General features: G+C 43.2%; 1 protein-coding gene across 1 annotated transcript; it reads left to right on the top strand.

Moving 5' to 3' along the window:
- Nucleotides 1-922: 922 nt before the first annotated feature.
- LOC146806191 (olfactory receptor 51G2-like) lies at nucleotides 923-1,861 on the top strand. The gene has a single exon (XM_085620605.1). It carries the CDS (start codon nucleotides 923-925, stop codon nucleotides 1,859-1,861), a length of 939 nt encoding a protein of 312 aa, XP_085476731.1.
- The last annotated feature ends 21,674 nt before the right edge of the window (nucleotides 1,862-23,535 follow it).

Genomic DNA, 23,535 nt, shown 5'->3' with positions numbered 1-23,535 from the left:
CGACGTTGACAGGAATCTAAGCTCTTCTGACAGGAGTGGCTATGCAGAACCTCCTGGCTTCTACATTTTTGGTGTCTAACTGGATGACTTTCTTATTGTGTCTGCCAATTATTGGCACTTCTGCTTCCTTCTTCTCGCAGTCAGGGACAGGAAAGAACCTAGAACAAGTCCTCTTTACTAGCTCCTCTTGTGAAGTCATTCAAATACTTGAAAACTTGGTTATGTTATGTTTATCTTTGATTGAAATAACAAGATATATTTGATTCTAATTATAATATCTGAATTGAATTCTCCTTGATTCTTGTCTTTATCTTCTATGAGGTTTGACCCACAAACATTCCTGCTTGATGCTGAGCATTTCAACACTTGTTCAGTTGCACGTTTCAGAAGAGTATGTTTACCTTCTTGTGGATGCCTTATACAGTAAACTCTTTATAGCATTATTACAATTAGAACATTGAAATGTTGAGTGCTCCATTGAAAACAATGAAGTGCTCCGGGCCGCTAATGACTCTCAGTTTAGTATTCCCACCACTTCTGTGTCTGCCTCATTATTAAAGCAAACTGGGCACTAAGAAAGCATTCTTCTAGTCAACTGAAATAATTGTTAATTTTTAATAATTAGTCATAGTTTTCTTGTTGGCTACTTTCTAAAGTGGCACTATTTTGGTTATCAATGGGAATGAAAAAAATATGTTTTGGGTTTCTCCTGCCTCATAAATTAGTCTTATGATATATGTCTTGAAAAAATGAATTGCAAGCATACTGCAGAACAGCTAGATTTGGCAAGCTGTATACATTAATGATGTAATGTGTATCCATCGCATGTGCTTGGTATAGAAATTAAAAATGTTACTTTGGCTTAATTTGATTCTATTCATTTCAAACTGTAGATCCTTCAGGAGATATCTCCAAGGTCATCATGCCTGCTGCAAACTCCAGCAACATAACTCTTCGGTCATTCCTTTTGATGGGCTTTCCTGGGACTGATTATACAAGCATCTACATTTCTCTTCCCCTCACTCTGGTGTATCTTCTCTCCATTCTAGGCAATGGCCTAATTTTGGTCATTATAAAAGTAGACAACCAGCTCAGAGAGCCCATGTACCTGTTACTGTCTATGCTTGCAGCTACTGATCTCTGTTTGTCCCTCTCTACTTCACCCACTGTGCTCAGTGTGTTTTGGTTTGACTCCAGAAGATTACATGTTGATGCATGCCTATTTCAACTCTTCTTTCTACATACGCTGTGCTCAATGGAATCCGCCATCTTGGTTGCCATGGCTTTTGATCGCTATGTTGCCATATGTAACCCTTTGAGATATAACACTATATTGCACCCAGTATTAATTGCAAAGATAGGTCTGGCTGCTTTTATCCGAGGTGTGACGCTTCATTTACCTGTACCCTTACTATTAAAAAGGCTTCCATTTTGTGGCGATGATGCTCTATCTCATGGCTTCTGCTACCACCCGGATGTGATGAAGCTTGCGTGTGCCGATATAACCATTAATAACATATACGGCATGATCGTTATCCTCGCCACATACCCTCTAGATGTTGTCTTTATCTTGTTTTCCTATGTGATGATACTGAAGACAGTTGGGAGCAAGTCAATGAAAGCTGAATGTTTGAAGGCATTGAACACCTGTGTGAGCCACCTCTGTGTTGTTCTGCTATTTTACATCCCACTTATAGGTTTGACATTAGCCCACAGGTATGGGCAAAAGGATTCAATTCTTCTGCTGGTGCTGATGGGAGGTGCCTGTCTTGTGATACCACCGGCATTGAACCCAGTAGTTTACAGCATGAAAACAAAACAAATCCGCATTGCCATCCGTAAAAGATTCTTGGTGAAATAAAGGACGATTGGGAATCTTCGGCTTCATACACAAAAGACGTTGCATTTGAGAACTCAGTCCAACTGATTGGACAACACCTCAGTATAACAGAGTTTGATAATGCAAAGTCTCAAAAAGAAAAGCTCAAAATAGTGCAATGTTGAAAACGGAAAGGCAGTTAAACATCAGTGAAAATTAATGGCGTGACTTGGCTTGTAAAATGTAGTAAATGGTGTATCACAAAATCCTTTTATGATTTGTATTTGACGTACACAAATAATTGCAAAAATATAGACAAATGTGACAGGAGGTCATTTTAAAACGTAGATGCACAAAGAGACTGGTTGAGGTGCAAACACTACTTAAAGACATTGCACTGCAAAAGAACCGTCCACAAAATGTCCGAAGATGCCCCCTTCAATCTGTTCTCTTCACTAACCCTGGGCGTCGTGCTCCGCTTCACCCACGGAGTGCACGTAGCGCTGCCTGCTTTGCCGTTTTTGAAGTAGGCGTAGCAGGCAGCGCTACGCACACACAGTAGCGAAGAAGAGCTGCCCGCCACCCGCCTCCCGCCCGCCCTAATTTTAAAATAATTTAAAGAAGGTTAAAGGTAAATAAAACCACCTTACCTTCAGTGCGGCGTCCCGGGGCTCCCTCTTCTTACTGACGGTAACTTCTTCACGCAAATGCGCATGTGCGGACGCCCGCACATGCGCATATTTTCGCGAAGAAGTTACCGTCAGCAATAAGAGGGAACCCCGGGACGCCGCGCTGAAGGTAACGAGGTTTATTTGCTTTTTTTAACCTTCTTTAAATTATTTTAAAATTAGGACGGGCGGTGTGTAGTGGGGCTACACGGAGCGCGTGAGTGTGCGTAGATTTTGCCACACTATGCGCTGCTCCACATAGCCCCACTACGCCCACTACGTCCAGGCCTGCTGTTCACTATAGCAGGTCATGTATGCTCCACAAACATGTCTGCAACAATCTTAGAGTTTCAAAGACGTCTTCAATCATTATTTTGGGATTATCCGACACACATTTGCAGTATTGCAGTATTCAGAAGAAAATTAACATCATTAAATTAATCTGCCAGGAAACATGTGGAATTTATTAAAGGAGACTTAGACATAAAATTAATATGGAGTCATAATGATGCCTTATCCTGCATAAGGTACAGGCAAAATGTTAGTTTCAAGCCATATATTGCTAAAAAGTATTCAAATCCTTTTTCAAATTAAATGTTGTTTTAATGATAAAGAAAACTGATAAAATATGTTTTGGCCAATATGATGTACTATAAATGAAATCCAATCTATATACCTGAAATTGAAACGAAAAGCTGCCATTTACAACAAGGCATTAAGTCACTAAAAGAAGGAGAGTTCTGAAGGAAAAAGGCAGAAAGAAAAATTCTGTTATCCAATCAGAAAATTGCTAGCCATTAGTTAAAGGTGTTCAAAGCTTTGCGAAAGATGTTGTGTTCCTGCTAACCACTGATGAGAGACAACATTCAACCATTATACTGCAGCCTAAAAGGCCCAACCTCACCACCAGGTGTTCCTAAATTTAGGAACAACTACATGATTGTAGCTGATAGACTAAAGCTGTCTAGTGGGGATATATATCTGGAACATCAATGTCAGTCCTCTGGGCCCGGTATTTTGCACCGCCCTATGAACAATGCATTAAGCCTTAAAGCTAATACGTTTGTTCACCAGTAGCCCATGCAATTTGGAGATCCTCACTGAGGTTGATTGTGTTTAGGAATTTCAAATATCAGTCTTGAGACCCTCACGTGTTTTGCCCCCTTTACATGGCCATCCAGGACTATACTGAGTTGCTACCGACTGATCCGATTGAACGAACCTGGGATTCTAGCCGTGACTATTTTGAGATTGGCTGAAGCTTGAACTTCAGGACCATCCAGTCCTGCACTAAAAAGAATTATTACGCCCTGAGGAAGCCCTGGGCCGGATGGCCAAGTAAAGGGGGCGAAACACGTGTTGGCTGTCTCTTCTGTACTGACTCTATGAATCTCAGGAGTCAGATAATAGAAAAACAACCAAGAACAAACTGTGTACTGGAATTTTTTCTTCATGAATTACAATCTTTACTTGTCCAGACGCCTTCTCAGAATTCAATAAATCTTTCTGCCTGAATATAAATAGAGTACAATGAAGAAGAAAACAAGTTGTGAGAAATAGTCATCCAGAAATTATGAATAAAGTAAGGAAAACAACATTGGTGAGGGATTATCATCATATGCCAAAATAAAAAAAATTGGCGTACCCCCAAATTGGCAAAATCAATCCAGCACAAAGAACACATCCGTGTGACTGTTGTAGGTGGCCGTTCCTCCCACTGGAACTCCACACAGTTTTCTAAAATCCATCAGAATGTTTCAAGAGAGCATACAGCCAAAAATAGCAGGTGCTTCATATGTGGACGGCTTGTACAAAATTAGTAATTTCTGGAAGAAAACGTTATAAAAAGAAGTAGGAGTCAAGTGTTCTTAAAGTGCTTCTTAGTCCTACAAAAGATCTTTTACATGCTGAAAGCCAGTGATCCTGCTTCTTATGTAAATCTAGTGTGAAGAAACTGATATAGCTCCTTGAATTTATTAGATGAACAATTGTTCAACAACAAAAGAAAGGCAGAGGCTTGCTATTGTAAATGTGGCAGAAGAGCATTTGATCTTGACTGATCATGGAAGAAAATATATGAATTAATGATAATTGCATTACTCTCCTTAACATCTGGAAGCCATTGATTGATCTCACTCGTGAGAAGACAGTAGATAGGTCCATTCATTTAAGAGTAATTTATTTTCACTGAGCATATATCACATATATACAATTATTTTAAAAAAGAATAGCTCTAGTAACTTGTGGTTGCCAGTATGGAGTTATATTTAGGACCTAGTTTCCATTGTAAAAGCCTATTTTGGCTTGTTTATAACTTTTGCGCCAGTTGACCAATCTTCATTAAATGTTCCCCAAAAAGTGTCAAAGTAGGTTCTGTATGTCAGAAAGATTGGGGTTGATCAAGACTGAGAAATAGGGGCATGAAAAAGGGGTTCGTTAGGAACTTGTTGTCAAATGCGTTCAGCACTTTTTGAGAAATAAAACCAAACAATATAGTGATATCTCTGGCCAAGGATATTTTGTGGCTATTTCGCGATGGTCGTAGATATTTCATGGCGATATCATGGTAGATCACATGTGATATTCATGAAAAAAAAAAATTATTTGTACATTCTTGCTGGTCACTGTCACAGACTTATGTGTGCACTCATAAACTCACTAGGACCCTTATACATCCATTCACATACCCACTCACACACATATACGTCTAGTTGCATACCCACTTAGATACTCATTCACTCCCTCAAAGACCCACTCAGATACTCATGCATCCACTTACAGACTCACTCGGAGAGTCACACACTACAAGACCAACTGAGAAACTCATATACTTACTCATATATCCACTCAGACACTCATACATCCACTCACATACTCATAAATTATCTCACATACTTAGTCACAGACCCTCTAAGAGACCTCTGCTCTCAGTCATTCACTTATACATTCAGAGACTCACACCCCCCTCACAAACTCACTCAGACACTCGCCCCCAGTCAAAGACCCACTCAGACATTCATGCATGCAGCCATTCACTCACCCACTCAAAGACTTATGCTCTCACTCACAGACCCGTTGAGACACTCATACTCCCGCTCACAGACCCACTCAGAGATATATTCACCCAGTCACTGATACACACAGAGACTCATGCATTCCCCGACAATCCCATTAAGAGACCCATGCACCCATTTCCATTTACAGAACCACTCAGACACTTGCTCTCCCAGTCACTGACCTACTGAGAGACTCATTCAATGACTCACAGCCCCACTCAGATAGTCATGCACCCACTCACTCACCCTCTCATGCACCTACTTGGACACACATGTATCCACTCAGATAGTCATATACTTAGTTTCAAATGTACAAAGACATTCATGCACCTACTCAAAGATCAACTGAGATACTCATGCAACCAATCATAGATCCACTGAGACACCGATGCAGTCAGTCATAGATACACTGAGACAGTCATGCAGAGCCATTGATAGACTTATGCATCATCTCACAGATCCACTGAAATACTTATACAATGAATGAAAGAATTACGGATACAGTGATGTATGCAGTCACAGGTTCAACTGAAATAGTTATACACTGTGTTATACAGATATTAAAGGAGTTTTCACCAGTATTGCTGCAAACAAAGAAAATGTATTTCTGATGTACTTTTTTTTGACAAATGTATACAAAGGGGAACGTTAAATCAATATCTTATAGAACAGCTACACTCAAACATTATGTAAAATATGTATATATATTCGTTTTACACTTTGTCAAACAATGCAATATTAGCTGTGTGCCCTTGGCAAACGCGACGTCATTGTGAAAAGCAAAAATATCTTGAAATAAGATGATTAATGTACTTTTTAAATTAATAGATGACAAAAACAACAATAAGTGGTGCACCATGCATATGTAATGGTCAATTTCTAAATAGAGAAAACAATTTTAAGGACATTATAGTTATGAAATAGATTGAAAAAAACCTTAGAAATTTACTGAAAAAACACAGGTTACAGGAATGCAATAGTTAGGAAATCGATTTTCAAAAAACATAGAAGTTCACTGAAATGGGTTCGTGAGTGGGTGTTTCAGAGTTGCTGTGGCTGATGTCATCAGTGATGTCAATTGAGATGTCATAAGTGATGACATCAGTGATGTGACTGATCATGTCATGAGGGATGTAATATGTGAGGTCATGTGCATTGCAGGGGCACGAGTTTTAGTTAGCTGAGCTAACTATAACTGCTGACTCTCTCTTTTTTTATGAGTGAAATGTCAGCCTAACTATAATGCCCCTGTAACCTTTGTTTATTTCAGTGAATTTCTAAGGTTTTAAAAATGTTATTTCCTAAATAGAACATCCCTGTAAACATTGGTTTTTCAGTGAAAAAATTACAATCTTTTAAAAAACAAGAAGAAAGTGGACGCTATAGGACAGAAATGGAGTCAATATTTGAAAAATATGAAAAAGAGATTGAAGAAAGAAAACAAAGGAAGTTCCGTAGAGATGAGAGAGATTATCAAATGGGAACAATCTTCACTTTTGCGAAGCGATTTGTACAAATAAGAAAACAATTAAAAACAAATCCCAATAAACGAAAGGATTCAGACACCACTGTGAGTGAATCATATGTAGAAGCAAGTGAAGGAGAAAATCAATCTATTCCCGAAAAAACGTCTTTTTTAGACGAAATGAGACTGTTATACATAGACCAAAGGCCTGGAAAAAATCAAGGAAGGGGAAGGAGCCAGATACAGAACCGAGGACGCGGACGTGGAAGAGGCAAACCAATGGAGTCATCAAACGTGGAAAAGTAAGGAGAAGCCTCAGGAAACACAAACCAGTACCGATTACGCAGCAAATCAAAGAAATAAATAATAAATATAACTTAGAAAAAGAAAACAATCTCATTGTAAATTTGTCAAAAACCAAACTTACAAAAAATCAATGCTCATTGCTCAACAAATGCCTGACCTTCTGTCCGGAAATCCATCATGATATAGTGGAAACTAAAATTGAAACCTATAAATTCGTTCGAAAGCTGAAATTGGCAAAATATTTTGCAAAATTTCCTAAGGCTGCAACGCCAATGACAACAAGCAACACAATAAACTCATCACCCCACATTGCAATAGATCAAATATCTGAAATAAAAACAGCATATGATCTCACACATAATTTACAAGACGAAGAATTACAAGAATTGGAGATTATAAAACAATTGGGTTTCGAAACATCTGGAAGAGAAAAAACATCCTTCAAACCCAAATCCAAATTCTGCCCAATCCTCACTCAAGGCAACAAGATCGACCTCTATTATGATCTTGTAATAGTAGATCTAGAATATCTACCAAATAAACAAAGAAAGAAAAATGAGAATCTGACAAAAATAGAGAGAGAAGCTTTGAAAGAATTGATGGAAAATGAAAATCTTGAAATAAAACCCGCAGATAAAGGGGGAAATATTGTGGTGATGGACAAAATCCAATATAAAAAAGAGGCCACAAGACAACTTAATGAGATCAAAAACTACAAAAAGCTAAAAACAAATCCTACAAATCAGCTGACAATTGAACAACAATCCAAATTGAAAACATGATCAGAAAACGGTCTATTAACCCCTGACGAATTGCGATACTTGACAAAGGATAATCCTACAACACCAACGATGTACTTCCTGCCAAAAATTCATAAAACCTTAATGGATCCACCTGGAAGACCAATACTATGGAGTCTCTACGAACCCCTCTCAAAATATGTTGACTCATTTTTGGCACCGATGGTAACTACACTAAGTTCTTATATCAAAGACACAGGTGATTTTCTAAGAATTTTGAATGAAATCCATTGGCAAGAAGACTACCTATTAGCTACAATAGATGTAATGTAATGTAATGTAATGTAATGTAATGGGGTTTTTATAAAGCGCAGGTTGCACTCCAGGGAGCATCTTTGCGCTGTAGAGAAGAATCAGATCCTGATGATGATCCAGGCGGAAGGTAATTAGACTAGATTTTTGCACTCCCATTCTGGTAGATCAAAAATCCAAGTCTTGAGGGCCTTTCTGAAAGTCGCTTCTGTGGAGATTTGACGGAGAAAGGAGGGAAGAAGGTTCCAGGCCTTGGACCCAAGTACTGCCAAGGATTTTCCTCCTTTAGTCTTGAGTCTGAACTTAGGAATGGTAAGAAGATTGGCCGTTTGAGACCTGAGGCATCGCGTGGGGTTATAATGTTTGAACATTTTTAGTATGTAGTTGGGTCCCTTTCCATTAAAAGCCCTAAAGGTGATCAATAGAATTTTAAAGAGCACCCTTTTGTTAATGGGCAGCCAGTGTAAGAGGTTCATTGCTGCCGTAGCTGAGGTCCTCTTTTTCCACCCTAGTACTAGTCTGGCAGCCACATGCTGTACCATTTGTAATTTATGGCGGACTTCTTTGTTAGTCCCTGCATATAGGGTATTACAATAGTCCATGCGGGAGGTGATGAGGGCTACTGCGACCGTTTTCCTTGCAGAAAGGGGAATTAGGTCGTAGAATTTCCTGAGCCCTTTAATGATTCCGAAGCAGGTCCCTGCTACGGCTGTGGCTTACTGTTTGAAGCTCAGGGTGGGGTCAAATTTGATCCCTAGATTACGGACTGAGGAGGCAGTGCTAGGGGGAGCAATGGCATCATCAGGCCACCATAATGAGGGATTGAAAAAATTATCCTTGCCAAAAGGAAGGATTTCTGTTTTCCCAGTATTGCACTTGAGATGATTCAAGTTCATCCATCTGAACGTGGCGGTAAGGCAGCTTTGGAGCCTTCTCTCGGCTTCTTGGGTATCATTTTCCAGTATCAGAATGAGCTGAGTATCATCTGCATATGCAATGGTGTCTATGCCAAAGGATGAGATAAGAGTGATTAGTGGGGCCATATATATATTGAAAAGTGTAGGACTTAAGCAGGATCCCTGAGGGACTCCAGATCCTACTAACTTTTCCTCTGATCTGTACTGTCCTAAGACCACAACTTTTCTCCTATTTACGAGAAAGCTTTTTATCCAGTTCAATGCGGTTCCAACAATTCCTGCCGCGGCTAGACGGTCTAATAGAATGGCATGGGACACCGTATCAAACGCCGCGGACAGGTCTAATAGAACCAGGACTGCTTTCTTTCCCTGATCTAATGCTCCACGGAGGGTTTCGGAGGAAAAGATTAGGGCTGATTCTGTGGAGTGTTGGGCTCTAAAACCTGCTTGGTTGGGATGCCAGATGTTATTATTTTCCATGAAGGCAGTAAGTTGTTTGTTAACAGCTTTCTCTGTAAGTTTACAGAAGGCTGGGAGTAGGGAGATCGGACGGAGGTTTGTAAGGGTAGTGGGGTCTGGTAGTGCTTTTTTTTGCAGGGGTTTGACTGCTGCGAGTTTCCATTCCTCAGGGACCAGACCCTGGGTGAGTGAAGAGTTTATGATGCTATTGATGAATGGATTAACAACCACTATTAATGAATGAAGCACTAACGGAGGGCAGGGATCAAAGGGAGATCCGGATGTAAGTTTAAGGATTTCTGTCTGCGTTTCTTCTTTGCTTACCGGTTGAAAGGAAGCAAAAGTATTGGTTTTTAGTCCGGAGTTGATGACCTTGTTCTCCTCATTACTGTGGGGTTGTGAGAAGTCTTTGGTCAATGTTAACATTTTTCCCTCAAAGTAGTCTGCAATAGTGTTGCAGAGACTCTGTGAGGGGGGGATATCTTTCTGCATAGTTTTGGGGTTAATGAATGTATTAACAAAATTGAAAATTTCTCTTTGTTTGTTCTTACTATTGTTAATGGCTTCCTTGTAGTATTCCCTTTTGGCCGTTTTAATCGACCAGTGGTATTGGCGTCGGGCGATTTTGTACAAATCTTGGTCATGCTCTGTATAGTTGAGTCGCCACTTTCGTTCAAAAGCCCTAACTTTCCGTTGTTCCTCTTTTAGAGTGATAGAGAACCACGGGGCGATAGGTCTCTGTTTTCTCCTGGTCCTCAAACAGGGAAGGATGGACTCCTGGCCCTTTATGAGTGAGTTGATCCATTCCTTAAAGGCCTGACTGTCTTTGTCGGGGGCTCCCGACAGAGTCGGTCTAGATATGTAGGCTCTTATCAGGAAATCTGGTTGTCCTATCAGATCTTTCCAACGGGGTCCTTTCATGTCAGACCCTGGGAGGTCGTTGGTTTTCTTAGTCCGAGAATGAAATGTTACGGGGAATTCGAACGGAATATAGCTATGGTCTGTCCAGGTTAATATTTGTGGGGTATCTACCTTAAGTGTTTCGATATTGGAGCAGATGCAGTCAAGTATGTGTCCCGCCTTATGAGTGGCGGAGGTGGTAAGAGTTTTCAGACCGAGTACATTCATAGTATCGGTGAAGCAGATTGAAGCCTGATCTGAGTGGGCGTCTAGGTGTATATTGGCGTCTCCCAGGATGGTAAAATTGGCTGATTTGAGGACTAAGTTGCCTATGGCTTCACCGATACTATTAATGAAGTCAGTATGTGAGCCAGGTGGTCGATAAATCAGGGCCCCTGTAAAGGTGAAAGAGTCATATATTTTTAGAGCAAAGCCAACATTTTCCGCCCCTTTGAAGTCGGGTATAAGGAAAGTTTGGCAATTCAGGGTGTCGCGATAGACAATAGCAATTCCTCCACCCCTCTGACAAGGTCTATCCTCTCTAGAGATTAGATATCCTGGGGGTAAGGAGTTTGTTATGTCAGGGTTACTATTAGGTGTCAGCCAGGTTTCCGTCATAAAGAGACAGTCAAGTTTATTCTCCATTATGAGATCGAATATATGTGCGGCGTGCTTTCCCATAGACCTGACATTGATCAGTCCACATCGTAGATTCCTAGCTTGTACGGGTGGCTGATTACTTGCTTTGAAGCCTAGACTGTACCTACAGCACCTGCAGGTCCACGAACCAGACCAGGTGGTCAGGTCAAAGGATCTAGTGCAGGATGTTGGATCTGGTTTGATTTTTAGTAGGGCTTCTCTTGAATAGATGATTTTTTGTGCAGGGGGGGTGGCACTGGGCACGGGCGAGGCGCGGACGGGCGCAGACGGGCTTGCCTTTGGCGCGCCTTCGGCGCGCCGGCGGCGCGCCCGCTGCGCACGTCCGCTGCGCGACCGGAAGATGCACATGATTATGAGGGAGGTGGAGGGGTAGATGGGGGGGTGTCCACACTAAGGGGGCGTGGCCTGAGGGATCGAGCGGTGATGGCGTGCGAGGTGTGCGAAGCAGGTCCTACAGCGGCGCCAAGAACCGCCACGAATCCCTGTCAGAAGGCGAGTTTGGAGCCCTAATTAGTGCCCAGGAACAAGGTAAAAACAGTTTAAGATACAATGATTGTGACACTCAAAGTTTTAAAAACAACTAGACTTACTCCCGGCTTCCGCCTCAGGAGGATACAGTTCTCTGACTGGTTCTGAAGTCGGAGACCTTAAATAGTCTCGGTAGGGGGCGTGTCCACACTAAGGGGGCGTGGCCTGAGGGATCGAGCGGTGATGGCGTGCGAGGTGTGCGAAGCAGGTCCTACAGCGGCGCCAAGAACCGCCACGAATCCCTGTCAGAAGGCGAGTTTGGAGCCCTAATTAGTGCCCAGGAACAAGGTAAAAACAGTTTAAGATACAATGATTGTGACACTCAAAGTTTTAAAAACAACTAGACTTACTCCTGGCTTCCGCCTCAGGAGGATACAGTTCTCAGACTGGTTCTGAAGTCGGAGACCTTAAATAGTCTCGGTAGGGGGAGTGTCCACACTAAGGGGGCGTGGCCTGAGGGATCGAGCGGTGATGGCGTGCGAGGTGTGCGAAGCAGGTCCTACAGCGGCGCCAAGAACCGCCACGAATCCCTGTCAGAAGGCGAGTTTGGAGCCCTAATTAGTGCCCAGGAACAAGGTAAAAACAGTTTAAGATACAATGATTGTGACACTCAAAGTTTTAAAAACAACTAGACTTACTCCCGGCTTCCGCCTCAGGAGGATACAGTTCTCTGACCGGGTCTGAAGTCGGAGACCTTAAATAGTCTCGGTAGGGGGCGTGTCCACACTAAGGGGGCGTGGCCTGAGGGATCGAGCGGTGATGGCGTGCGAGGTGTGCGAAGCAGGTCCTACAGCGGCGCCAAGAACCGCCACGAATCCCTGTCAGAAGACGAGTTTGGAGCCCTAATTAGTGCCCAGGAACAAGGTAAAAACAGTTTAAGATACAATGATTGTGACACTCAAAGTTTTAAAAACAACTAGACTTACTCCCGGCTTCCGCCTCAGGAGGATACAGTTCTCTGACTGGTTCTGAAGTCGGAGACCTTAAATAGTCTCGGTAGGGGGCGTGTCCACACTAAGGGGGCGTGGCCTGAGGGATCGAGCGGTGATGGCGTGCGAGGTGTGCGAAGCAGGTCCTACAGCGGCGCCAAGAACCGCCACGAATCCCTGTCAGAAGGCGAGTTTGGAGCCCTAATTAGTGCCCAGGAACAAGGTAAAAACAGTTTAAGATACAATGATTGTGACACTCAAAGTTTTAAAAACAACTAGACTTACTCCCGGCTTCCGCCTCAGGAGGATACAGTTCTCTGACTGGTTCTGAAGTCGGAGACCTTAAATAGTCTCGGTAGGGGCGTGTCCACACTAAGGGGGCGTGGCCTGAGGGATCGAGCGGTGATGGCGTGCGAGGTGTGCGAAGCAGGTCCTACAGCGGCGCCAAGAACCGCCACAAATCCCTGTCAGAAGGCGAGTTTGGAGCCCTAATTAGTGCCCAGGAACAAGGTAAAAACAGTTTAAGATACAATGATTGTGACACTCAAAGTTTTAAAAACAACTAGACTTACTCCCGGCTTCCGCCTCAGGAGGATACAGTTCTCTGACTGGTTCTGAAGTCGGAGACCTTAAATAGTCTCGGTAGGGGGCGTGTCCACACTAAGGGGGCGTGGCCTGAGGGATCGAGCGGTGATGGCGTGCGAGGTGTGCGAAGCAGGTCCTACAGCGGCGCCAAGAACCGCCACGAATCCCTGTCAGAAGGCGAGTTTGGAGCCCTAATTAGTGCCCAGGAACAAGGTAAAAACAGTTTAAGATACAATGATTGTGACACTCAAAGTTTTAAAAACAACTAGACTTACTCCCGGCTTCCGCCTCAGGAGGATACAGTTCTCACTCTACACATTAATAAATCATGATACAGGACTCAAAGCATTGAAATACTTTCTAAACCAAAGAGACATCAAATATCTGGAACATTCTAAAATGCTTTTGGAGATGGTGGAAATGTGCTTAAGGAACAATATATTCATATTTGATCAACAGATTTACTGCCAAATGTGCGGTACTGCCATGGGCGTTTCATTTTCGCCAAGCTACGCAAATCTCACTATGGGATGGTGGGAAAAATCAATTGCATGGAGTGAAGACATGGAAATGTACACAGAAAAAATTGTGCTATGGCTCAGATTTATAGCCGATTTGTTTATTATCTGGAATGGAACATCAGAAGAATTCAGCACATATGTAAAAATGTTAAACATCAACAAGGAGGGCTTACAATTTACATTCAATGTAAACAAAACAAAAATCCAATTCTTGGACATTGAAGTATACCAGGAAAATGGCCAATTAAAAACCACAACATACTGCAAGCCTACAGCCACAAACAGCCTACTCCATGGAACTAGCTTCCATCCAAAATCATTAATAAAAAGCATACCCTTTGGGGAATTTTTACGTATGAAACGTAATTGCTCAGATGAGGATAAACTCAAACAAAGAATGGATGAAACAACGAAAAAATTCTTGGAAAGAGGTTATAAACCTACAGATATAAGACTGGGAAGAGCAAAGACAGAACAGATTCCAAGAGAAACTACCTTACAGGCTAAGCATGGACAACAAAATATAGAAACATCAGATATCAGAATTATCCTGTCATACCATAAAGAAAATCATGCAATCTCAGAAATCATGAATAAGCATTGGCATATTCTATTGAGAGATCCAGATATGAAAAAAATCTTGAATGAGAAACCGAATATAGCCTATAAAAAGGCACCATCGATTCAAGATAAGATTGTGCATAGTCACTTTACAGGAATAAAAAAGAAAGCCTGGCTCTCGGATCATCAAAGAGGTTTCAAAAAGTGTGAAAATGCAAGGCCTGTAAAATTTGAATAAATAAAAAAGACATCATGGGTCCAAAAGGAAACAAATACATAATCAAAGAAAAGATCAATTGCGAAAGCACGTATGCCGTATACATGTTGAAATGCAATTGCGGAAGCAGATATATTGGGAATACAATATGTCAATTAAAAAAACGAATATTAAAACATATCCGCGCAATCCAAAACAATGACCAGACCTAGGCAATGACTAAACATATGAAAGTACATCATGAATATGGATGGCAACAATTGAATTATTGGGAACTTGCAACGATCCCCATAAATGAGAGAGGAGGTGACAGAACGAAAAAATTTAGACAATTGGAATCAAAATTAATAATTAGATTTCAAACAAAACAACCGAAAGGACTGAACGGTGATGAAGAACTCCATGTTCATTTGTAAATAACCTGTTCATGCATAAATGACAACATCGTAGACCCAATATAAAAAATTGACAAAGAACTGATTGGCAAAAAATATGATACATTAATATATGTGGTACTATACCGACAATTGGGCACTTAGCCACTAATGAATTGCCAAATGTACATACAAATATATACAAAATAGCTATATATGTATTTTATATAAACTAAAGATTAGATTCATCCTTCAAAATTGTATAATATTGAGATGTAATACACTGTATATATTAATAATTTTTTCACAATGAAAACTACATATCCCATGATGCATTTCAATGGCTATATGGGTAATTGGATATATAAAGACATCACTTGTAGCACACAACTAACCGTGATCAAGACCAGAGTGGTTGAAACGAGTTGGTTAGCTAAGGGAACCTGATGGTGTTTAAGCTGTTTTTGAATAACTTGAAAGTAAAGAAACTTTTGAACTGCTCTCCTGGAGTGCGAGTATCTCTTCTTCTTGGTGAAAAAAAAAAAAAAATATATATATATATATATATATATATATATACCACCAATCCCGCCTCTTTATCCAAGAACGGGTCCGACACATGCTTTTGGACGAATGCAAGTAAGGTTTAATTGCCACCCTTCAGACAGGTAAGAGTTCAAAACACCTGGCAGACACGTTTCGGCGAATGCCTTAATCATTGCCAGCATTGTGTTTTTTAAAAACAAGTTCAAATACGCAGGGCCTTTACATACTGTTTATTGAGTTCTTATTGGTGCAATGTGATCCAATCACAGTCAATGTTCTTCCCTTACTGTGAGCAGTATGTGCAAGGAATGCTGGTAGCTGAAGTCCCGCAGTCTGTGATGTCCCACGCACTGTGCGAGTCCGCAGTCCCACATCGCGAACTTTGGTCAAGTGGCCGGTCCGTGCATTCAGTAATGCCCTGGCTTTTGCCAGCTTGTGAGGCTGCTCATCTATTCGTGCGGGGACCAAGGCGGCAAACATCATCTGCAGCTCTCCAAATCAGCAGTGATCTGCTGCTCTCTCCTCTAGTACCAGGAACATTGTCTTGGGCGAGGGGGCGCCGCTTTTGCGCGTTCCGCACAACACACCACTGAAGTTTGCCGACATCAAGCGGAGCACCTGAACGAGAGGCGTGCCGGATGTACAGCGTCGACTGCTGCACTCTAACATCTACCACCAATCCCTCCTCTTTATCCAAGAACGGGTCCGACACATGCTTTTGGACGAATGCAGGTAAGGTTTAATTGCCACCCTTCAGACAGGTAAGAGTTCAAAACACCTGGCAGACGCGTTTCGGCGAATGCCTTAATCATTGCCAGCATTGTGTTTTTTAAAAACAAGTTCAAATACGCAGGGACTTTACATACTGTTCATTGAGTTCTTATTGGTGCAATGGGATCCAATCACAGTCAATGTTCTTCCCTTACTGTGAGCAGTATGTGCAAGGAATGCTGGTAGCTGAAGTCCCGCAGTCTGTGATGTCCCATGCACTGTGTGAGTCCGCAGTCCCACATCGCGAACTTTGGTCAAGTGGCCGGTCCGTGCATTCAGTAATGCCCTGGCTTTTGCCAGCTTGTGAGGCTGCTCATCTATTCGTGCGGGGACCAAGGCGGCAAACATCATCTGCAGCTCTCCAAATCAGCAGTGATCTGCTGCTCTCTCCTCTAGTACCAGGAACATTGTCTTGGGCGAGGGGGCGCCGCTTTTGCGCGTTCCGCACAACACACCACTGAAGTTTGCCGACATCAAGCGGAGCACCTGAACGAGAGGCGTGCCGGATGTACAGCGTCGACTGCTGCACTCTAACATCTACCACCAATCCCGCCTCTTTATCCAAGAACGGGTCCGACACATGCTTTTGGACAAATGCAGGTAAGGTTTAATTGCCACCCTTCAGACAGGTAAGAGTTCAAAACACCTGGCAGACGCGTTTCGGCGAATGCCTTAATCATTGCCAGCATTGTGTTTTTTAAAAACAAGTTCAAATACGCAGGGACTTTACATACTGTTCATTGAGTTCTTATTGGTGCAATGTGATCCAATCACAGTCAATGTTCTTCCCTTACTGTGAGCAGTATGTGCAAGGAATGCTGGTAGCTGAAGTCCCGCAGTCTGTGATGTCCCACGCACTGTGCGAGTCCGCAGTCCCACATCGCGAACTTTGGTCAAGTGGCCGGTCCGTGCATTCAGTAATGCCCTGGCTTTTGCCAGCTTGTGAGGCTGCTCATCTATGCGTGCGGGGACCAAGGCGGCAAACATCATCTGCAGCTCTCCAAATCAGCAGTGATCTGCTGCTCTCTCCTCTAGTACCAGGAACATTGTCTTGGGCGAGGGGGCGCCGCTTTTGCGCGTTCTGCACAACACACCACTGAAGTTTGCCGACATCAAGCGGAGCACCTGAACGAGAGGCGTGCCGGATGTACAGCGTCGACTGCTGCACTATATATATATATATATATATATATATATATATATATATATATATTACCCACTGGCGGTTCCAGTGGGTCGTTATAGTTATGACCTATTTTCCATAGGAAATCCGCAACATTCTATTCCCAATAGATCTGGCGCTGGTTGACGATTCTCCGTGAAGTTTTCCAAACTTTTGGCCAGCTCCGGTCCACTCCTATCCTGAAAGTCTAGGGGTATTCGTCAAGCGGGGGCCGAGGAAAAAGGGGGGTCCCAAAACGTGTTTTCCCCATGCAATTTCCCATAGGACATTTAGCCGCAGCTACAGCCCGAACTGCTGAACGGAACTACACCAAATTTGGCAAAGAGGTGGTCCTCAGTTCAGACTCATGCCTTTTGCTTAAATGGTGTCAATCTGTTGAGTAGTTAATGAGAAAATTACAGTTAAAAGTACATATATATCTATGGCCTCGGAGGATCTGCGCACCCTGAGTGCTCCCTCTGCGCACCCTAGGCACACCCTCCCGATCACGTGCTGAATGCTAATTGGCTGTCAAGTGGTTGTCAACATTCGAAACAAGGAACTGTTGGCAGCCATTTTGTGCCTCGGTAGAAACGAGGCTGAAGAAGTCTGAGGAGTAAGTGTGTAAAATATATAAAGGGGGCAGGGTTGAAATACTCTGACCCTCTAGACCTGCTTAGGGGGTCCCAGAAGGACTCCCAGGGCCCCTCAGGGGCACCCTTTTTTTGTTGTTGAAAAAACGGCAAAATGCGCACTGGGTGCGCGGATCCGGCTGTAAAAAAAAAAAAACGCGGGCTCTCACGCTTCTTTAATAATTAGGACATTTCACTTGTACAAAACCATTGAAATTCCTCTGTTATAGTTAGTTCAGCTAACTATAACTAGCGCGCCCGCAATCCACTGCTGATGATGTCACATATTACATCATTCATGACATGTTCAGTGACATCACTGATGACATCTCAAATGACATCACTGATGACATCATCTAGTAGGGCCCAAAAAACATTAAAAAAAAAATCAGGGAAATTCGCGCTGGGGTCGCAAGTTCCCAGGTTTTATATTAATGAGACCCCGGGGTGGGCTAAGTCCAGGGAGCATTTCTTAAAAAATAATAGCGGGGGCTCACGTTGGGAGGGGGTTGCGTGGCCCCCCTCCTTGAGCCCTCCATCTGTTTATAACTTTTGCGTCGTTTGACGATTCTTTACGAAATTTTCCAAAAAGTTTCTATTTGTTGATCAGCTCCTATCTTGAAAGTTTAGGGGTGATTGTTCATGGGGGGGGCTGAGAAAAAAGGGGGGTTTCAAAATGTGTTTTCTCAATGCATTTTCCATAGGAAACTTTAGACAAGGCTACAGGTCCAACGGCTGAATGGAATTACGCCAAATTTGGCGGGGAGAAAGGTCGTGGTCCAGAAAGCGTGGTTCTGTAGAAATGGTGTAAATCCATTCATTAGTTTTAGAGATATTAAAGGAAAAATATATATATATATATATATATATATATATATATCTGGTCAGTGCCTAACTACCGAGCACGAGCTTGCCTCTGATTGGCTGCTTACACTTCAAAGCAGGGAGTGTCCTCTGATTGGCTGCTAACACTTCAAACCAGGAACTGTTAGCAGCCATCTTGTGCCTCGCATCAAGTGAAAATATAAAAGAAAGGTTCCGTGGTGAAGGTTTAAGATTTATTAACAATAAAGGAGAAACAGGTGAGCGCCAGGCAGCACGACTTCTTCTCCAAGACACCAGTAGGAAGATAACCCTTTCACGCTCCCTGTGCCCAACATCACCACTTCGCAGCTATGCCTTTAGAAGCGAGTCCGTCGGATTGCAGCTGTTTATCTTTGCAAGCTAGTACGCTACTGTGCCTCTACCTCTGCGAGCCACTATGCTGCTGTTCCATTGGGAGCAGACGGCTCATAGTTCTGCCTCTGTGAGTTGAGCGGACAGGCCGCAGTTGTCCCTCTGTGAGCCTGGGTAAGAACTGTTCATAAGTCACACTATATGAGCATTGAAAAGCCATTTTGTGATTCAGTCTGCCAGCTGGCATCTGTCCGAGGCATTTCTGAAAGCATACCGGAGATACCCCTTTCACGCTGCATCTCCCCACATTAGCAGATAACGCACCCTCTTCCCACATCACCAGCATACCCCCAACAACTTTCTTGGGCCCGGAAGTGTCCCTCTACGAACTATTAATAAAAAGATGCTTGTGAGGTTGAAGTAATAAGAATCTTAGTCATGTATAGATTTACATATTAAACATTTTATTAACCCCTTGTGTGCGTGTTTATTTCTCCCGCTGTGTGGGAGAAATAAAAGGTGTTCGCGATTACGACGGCTCCCGCCCATCGTGCGCACACGCCCACCGTAATGCACGATGGCCAGGAGCCGTCGTGTGCACACAACAGGTTAAAACAAAACAACAACAAATAAAAATATGTACAGCCATTGCATGTCATCACTGGTCCATTTGTGATTCACAGCCTGCAAGACAAAAAGAAAGATAAGTTGGTGCGTCATGCATCCAGCAAAGGAGATAGAGACAGAGAGAAAGAGTGAGAGAGAGGAAGAGAGAAAAAGTGAGCTACAAGGAAGAGAGAAACAGTGTGAGAGAGAGGAAGACAGAAAAAGAGAGAAAGAGTGAGATACAAGGAAGAGGGAAAGAGAGAATCAGTGTGAGAGAGAGGAAGAGAGAGAGACAGAGTGAGAGAGGAAGAGAGAAAGAGTGAGAGACAGGAAGCCAGACAAAGAGATTAAGAGTGAGACAGAGATGAAGACAATGAGAGAAACAGTGTGAAAGAGAGGAAGAGAGAGAGATAAAGAGAGAAACAGTGTGAAAGAGAGGAAGAGAGAGAGATAAAGAAAGAGAGAGAGGAAGAGAGAAACTGAGAAAGCGAGAGAGGGAGAAAGGAAGAGATAGAGAGGGAGTGTTGACACTCGAGAAAATCTTCGCAGCTCACCTTTGTGCCACCGGCGTGTCTCCAACCACATGCCGGGACATAGTGCACCGTCAAGTTTAGTGATCTGAAAGATAGTATAGATGTAGTTATTGCAGAGTACCTATAACTGCACATGCATAATTCTCTGTTTCAGGAAAGAGAGAAATAGTGAAACAGTGTGAGAGAGAGGAAGAGAGAGAGAGAAAGAGAGAGAGGAAGAGAGAAAGAGTGAGAGAGGAAAACAGACAAAGAGAGAAAGAGTGAGAGAGAGAGGAGGAGAGAGTGAGAGAAAAAGAGAGAAAGAGTAAGGTACAAGAAAGATAGAAAGAGAGAAACAGTGTGAGAGAGAGGAAGAGAGAGAGATAAAGAGTGAGAGAGAGGAAGAGAGAAAGAAAGAATGAGAGGGAGAGTAAGAGACAGAGAAAGAGAGAAAGTGAGAGGGAGAGAAAGGAAGCGATGGAGAGAGAGTTTTGACACTGGAGAAAATCTGCACAGCTCACCTTTGTGGCACTGGTGTGTCTCCAAACACGTGCCAGGACATAGTGCAGCCCTCAAGTTTAGTGATCTGAATGATAGTATAGAATTAGTAATTGCAGAGTACATACAACTGCACACGCATAATTCGCTGTTTGCGCAATGAGGCCGGTGCACACTATCCACTCCCGACGTCAAGAGGTGACTGCCCGCTGCTGTAGAAAGAAGTCTCTCTGCTCACCTTCTGCCACCGGCGTGTGTGTAAGAGGGTCCACGATGTGCTGAAGAAACGTTGTCATGCATTCAGGATAGCCACGCGTGATCGCAGATTTTTCGTGCTTTCAGCTTTGGTGGTGTTGGGGGTTGAACGTCGATTCATGATTCACAGCCTGTTAGATAAAAAGCAAGATAAGAGTGTGCGTCATGCGTCCATCAAAGGAGAGAGGAAGCGAGAGAGAAAGAAAGAAAGAAACAGTGAGCAGAAGACAGAGAGAAATAAAGAAACAGTGAGAGTGAGAGAAAGAGAGAGAGAAAAAGAAAGAAATTGAGAAGAAGACAGAGAGAAAGCTGAAGAGATAGAGAGTAACAGTGAGAGAGAGGAAGTGAGAGAGAAAGAGTGTGAGAAAGAGGAACAGAGAAACAGAGGAAGAGTGAGACAGAAAGAAACAGAGAGAGAGAGAGGAAGAGAGAGAGAGAGAGAGAAAGAGATAAACAGTGTAAGAGGAAGAGGGTGATAGAAAGAATGTGAGGGAGGGAAAGGAAGAGATGAGGAGGGAGACTGAGTGCCCACACTGTGTACAAAACTATCACAGCTTACCTTTACACCACCGCTCTGTCTCCAACCATGTGCCATGACCTAGTGGAACTCTCAAGCTCCCACACCTGAAAGATAGTACAGAATTAGTAACCGGCAGAGCAGGGTTGGATTAGGATTCAAATTCGGTCCGGGCACGCTTAAAAAAAAGTGGCCCACATTTGCATATTGCCTTTCCTCAAAACACTGTTTCGGCAAATTTTAATTAAAAAGGGGGGGTGGAGGAGATACAAAAAAATGCACAGATTTGTTTACACTGGTGACTTAAAAACAAGTGAGGCCACTTCTGCTCAGGCCCCTTGCCCTGCTAGATATGTATACATTAATGGGCGGCCCGCGAGAGAAATAAAGTGACACCTCTGCCTGTTGCTAAACGTGAGGTACTGACGCCCATCTGCCTCCAGAAAGGCCATTCAGACACCCACTGGGCCGCTGGCTGTATCCAAACAACAGCGATACCGCCCAAATCTGCCCCCCAGACTGCTCCAAAAAGCAGCCCACAGTTGGAACTCGGCACCGGCTCCTCGGGCATTACACCAGTGCCCGCGTTACCAATCCGATGCTGTGGCAGAGTATGTACGAGTGCATACGCCTAAATTGCTCTGCTGTCTTTCTGCATTCAGGCTGCTGTACCCCACCAGAGGTATCTGCCTGACGCTGCGCACCTAGGTCTCACTGCTCACCTTTTCACAGTCACGGCACCCTCCACATCATGTAGTTCCATTCTGCAAGCTAATAAGTCTCACATTTGGTAGTGAGTCTTCATATTGCCATGGCAGAGGACATACTAGTGCACCTATCATCATCTCAGGTTGTACACCCGCTTAGTGCTTGCAGTGCTACTAAATCATTGAGAAGTGGCAGTAGGCCCTCGCTGCTGGGCTCAGGCCTACACTGCGGTGCAGGAGAGCACACAAAACATCAAGTGTCCGGACCACCGGGACTGGCCATCACAGTGGCGGTGTGACTGTGCCGGCCACAGTGCATGCATTGTGAACAACTCTAAAATGGCGTAGAGCACATGTGCCCAGTATTTTTTTATTAGTATGGTCACGTGTCCTGTGACGCCTGTGCTGGATGGGTGTGGTGTGGGTGTATACCAGCCATAAGGGAATAACTGTGGCATCAGTGTTGCCAGATTGGGCTAGATCACGCACAATTGGTCTACATTTTTGCAGTTGTGTGGTAAAATTTTGGTTTTTGCTAGTTGCCAGATTATAAATATATATACAGCGCCCCAGCAAAGTAGTATGTTTAAGCGCTTTATTAGACAAATATTTACTTGGCATGCTGCTGTAACATCAATTACAATGCATTCACCGCCTGCTTGATGCTGTCCCTGCCCCTCCTTCCCTAAAGTAGCTCTACTGGGCTACTTTTTGGTTGGCTTTGGGCTATAGAAAGCTTAAAAAATCTGACAGCACTGGATGCGAGTGTCCGTGTTGGAGTGCTACCGTCACCCGGGTTGCAAAAGCCAAAATGTCACTCTGTGAGCCAAGTCCAACAATATGGCCAACATGGAAGGTATGGGGAATTACTGACCCTATATTCATCCGTAGTTCCACTCAAGAAAGATGGTGGACATGAGACATCTGTGTGGATATGAAGGTTTATTGCACATTCAGTGGCGTGTTGCAGCTGTAGCAATACAGGGCCATGGAATGTTGAATTTTCAGTTTTTGGCACAAGGAGGGCAGCCAATTAGAGCCACGCTCATTGTCAGAGTTAGGCTGCGCCAACTTATGTCCTTATACAATCACTGCGACGATCCTCACATACTTATAAATTCACTCTACACTCTGCT

This window comes from Triturus cristatus, chromosome 8, assembly GCF_964204655.1.
Source record: "Triturus cristatus chromosome 8, aTriCri1.1, whole genome shotgun sequence".
NCBI classification, from domain to species: domain Eukaryota; kingdom Metazoa; phylum Chordata; class Amphibia; order Caudata; family Salamandridae; genus Triturus; species Triturus cristatus.
This window is presented reverse-complemented; position numbering and strand designations above follow the sequence as displayed.

Excerpts from the sequence above, each read along its gene's own strand:
- LOC146806191 (XM_085620605.1), top strand. The coding sequence starts at position 923 with ATGCCTGCTGCAAACTCCAGCAACATAACTCTTCGGTCATTCCTTTTG.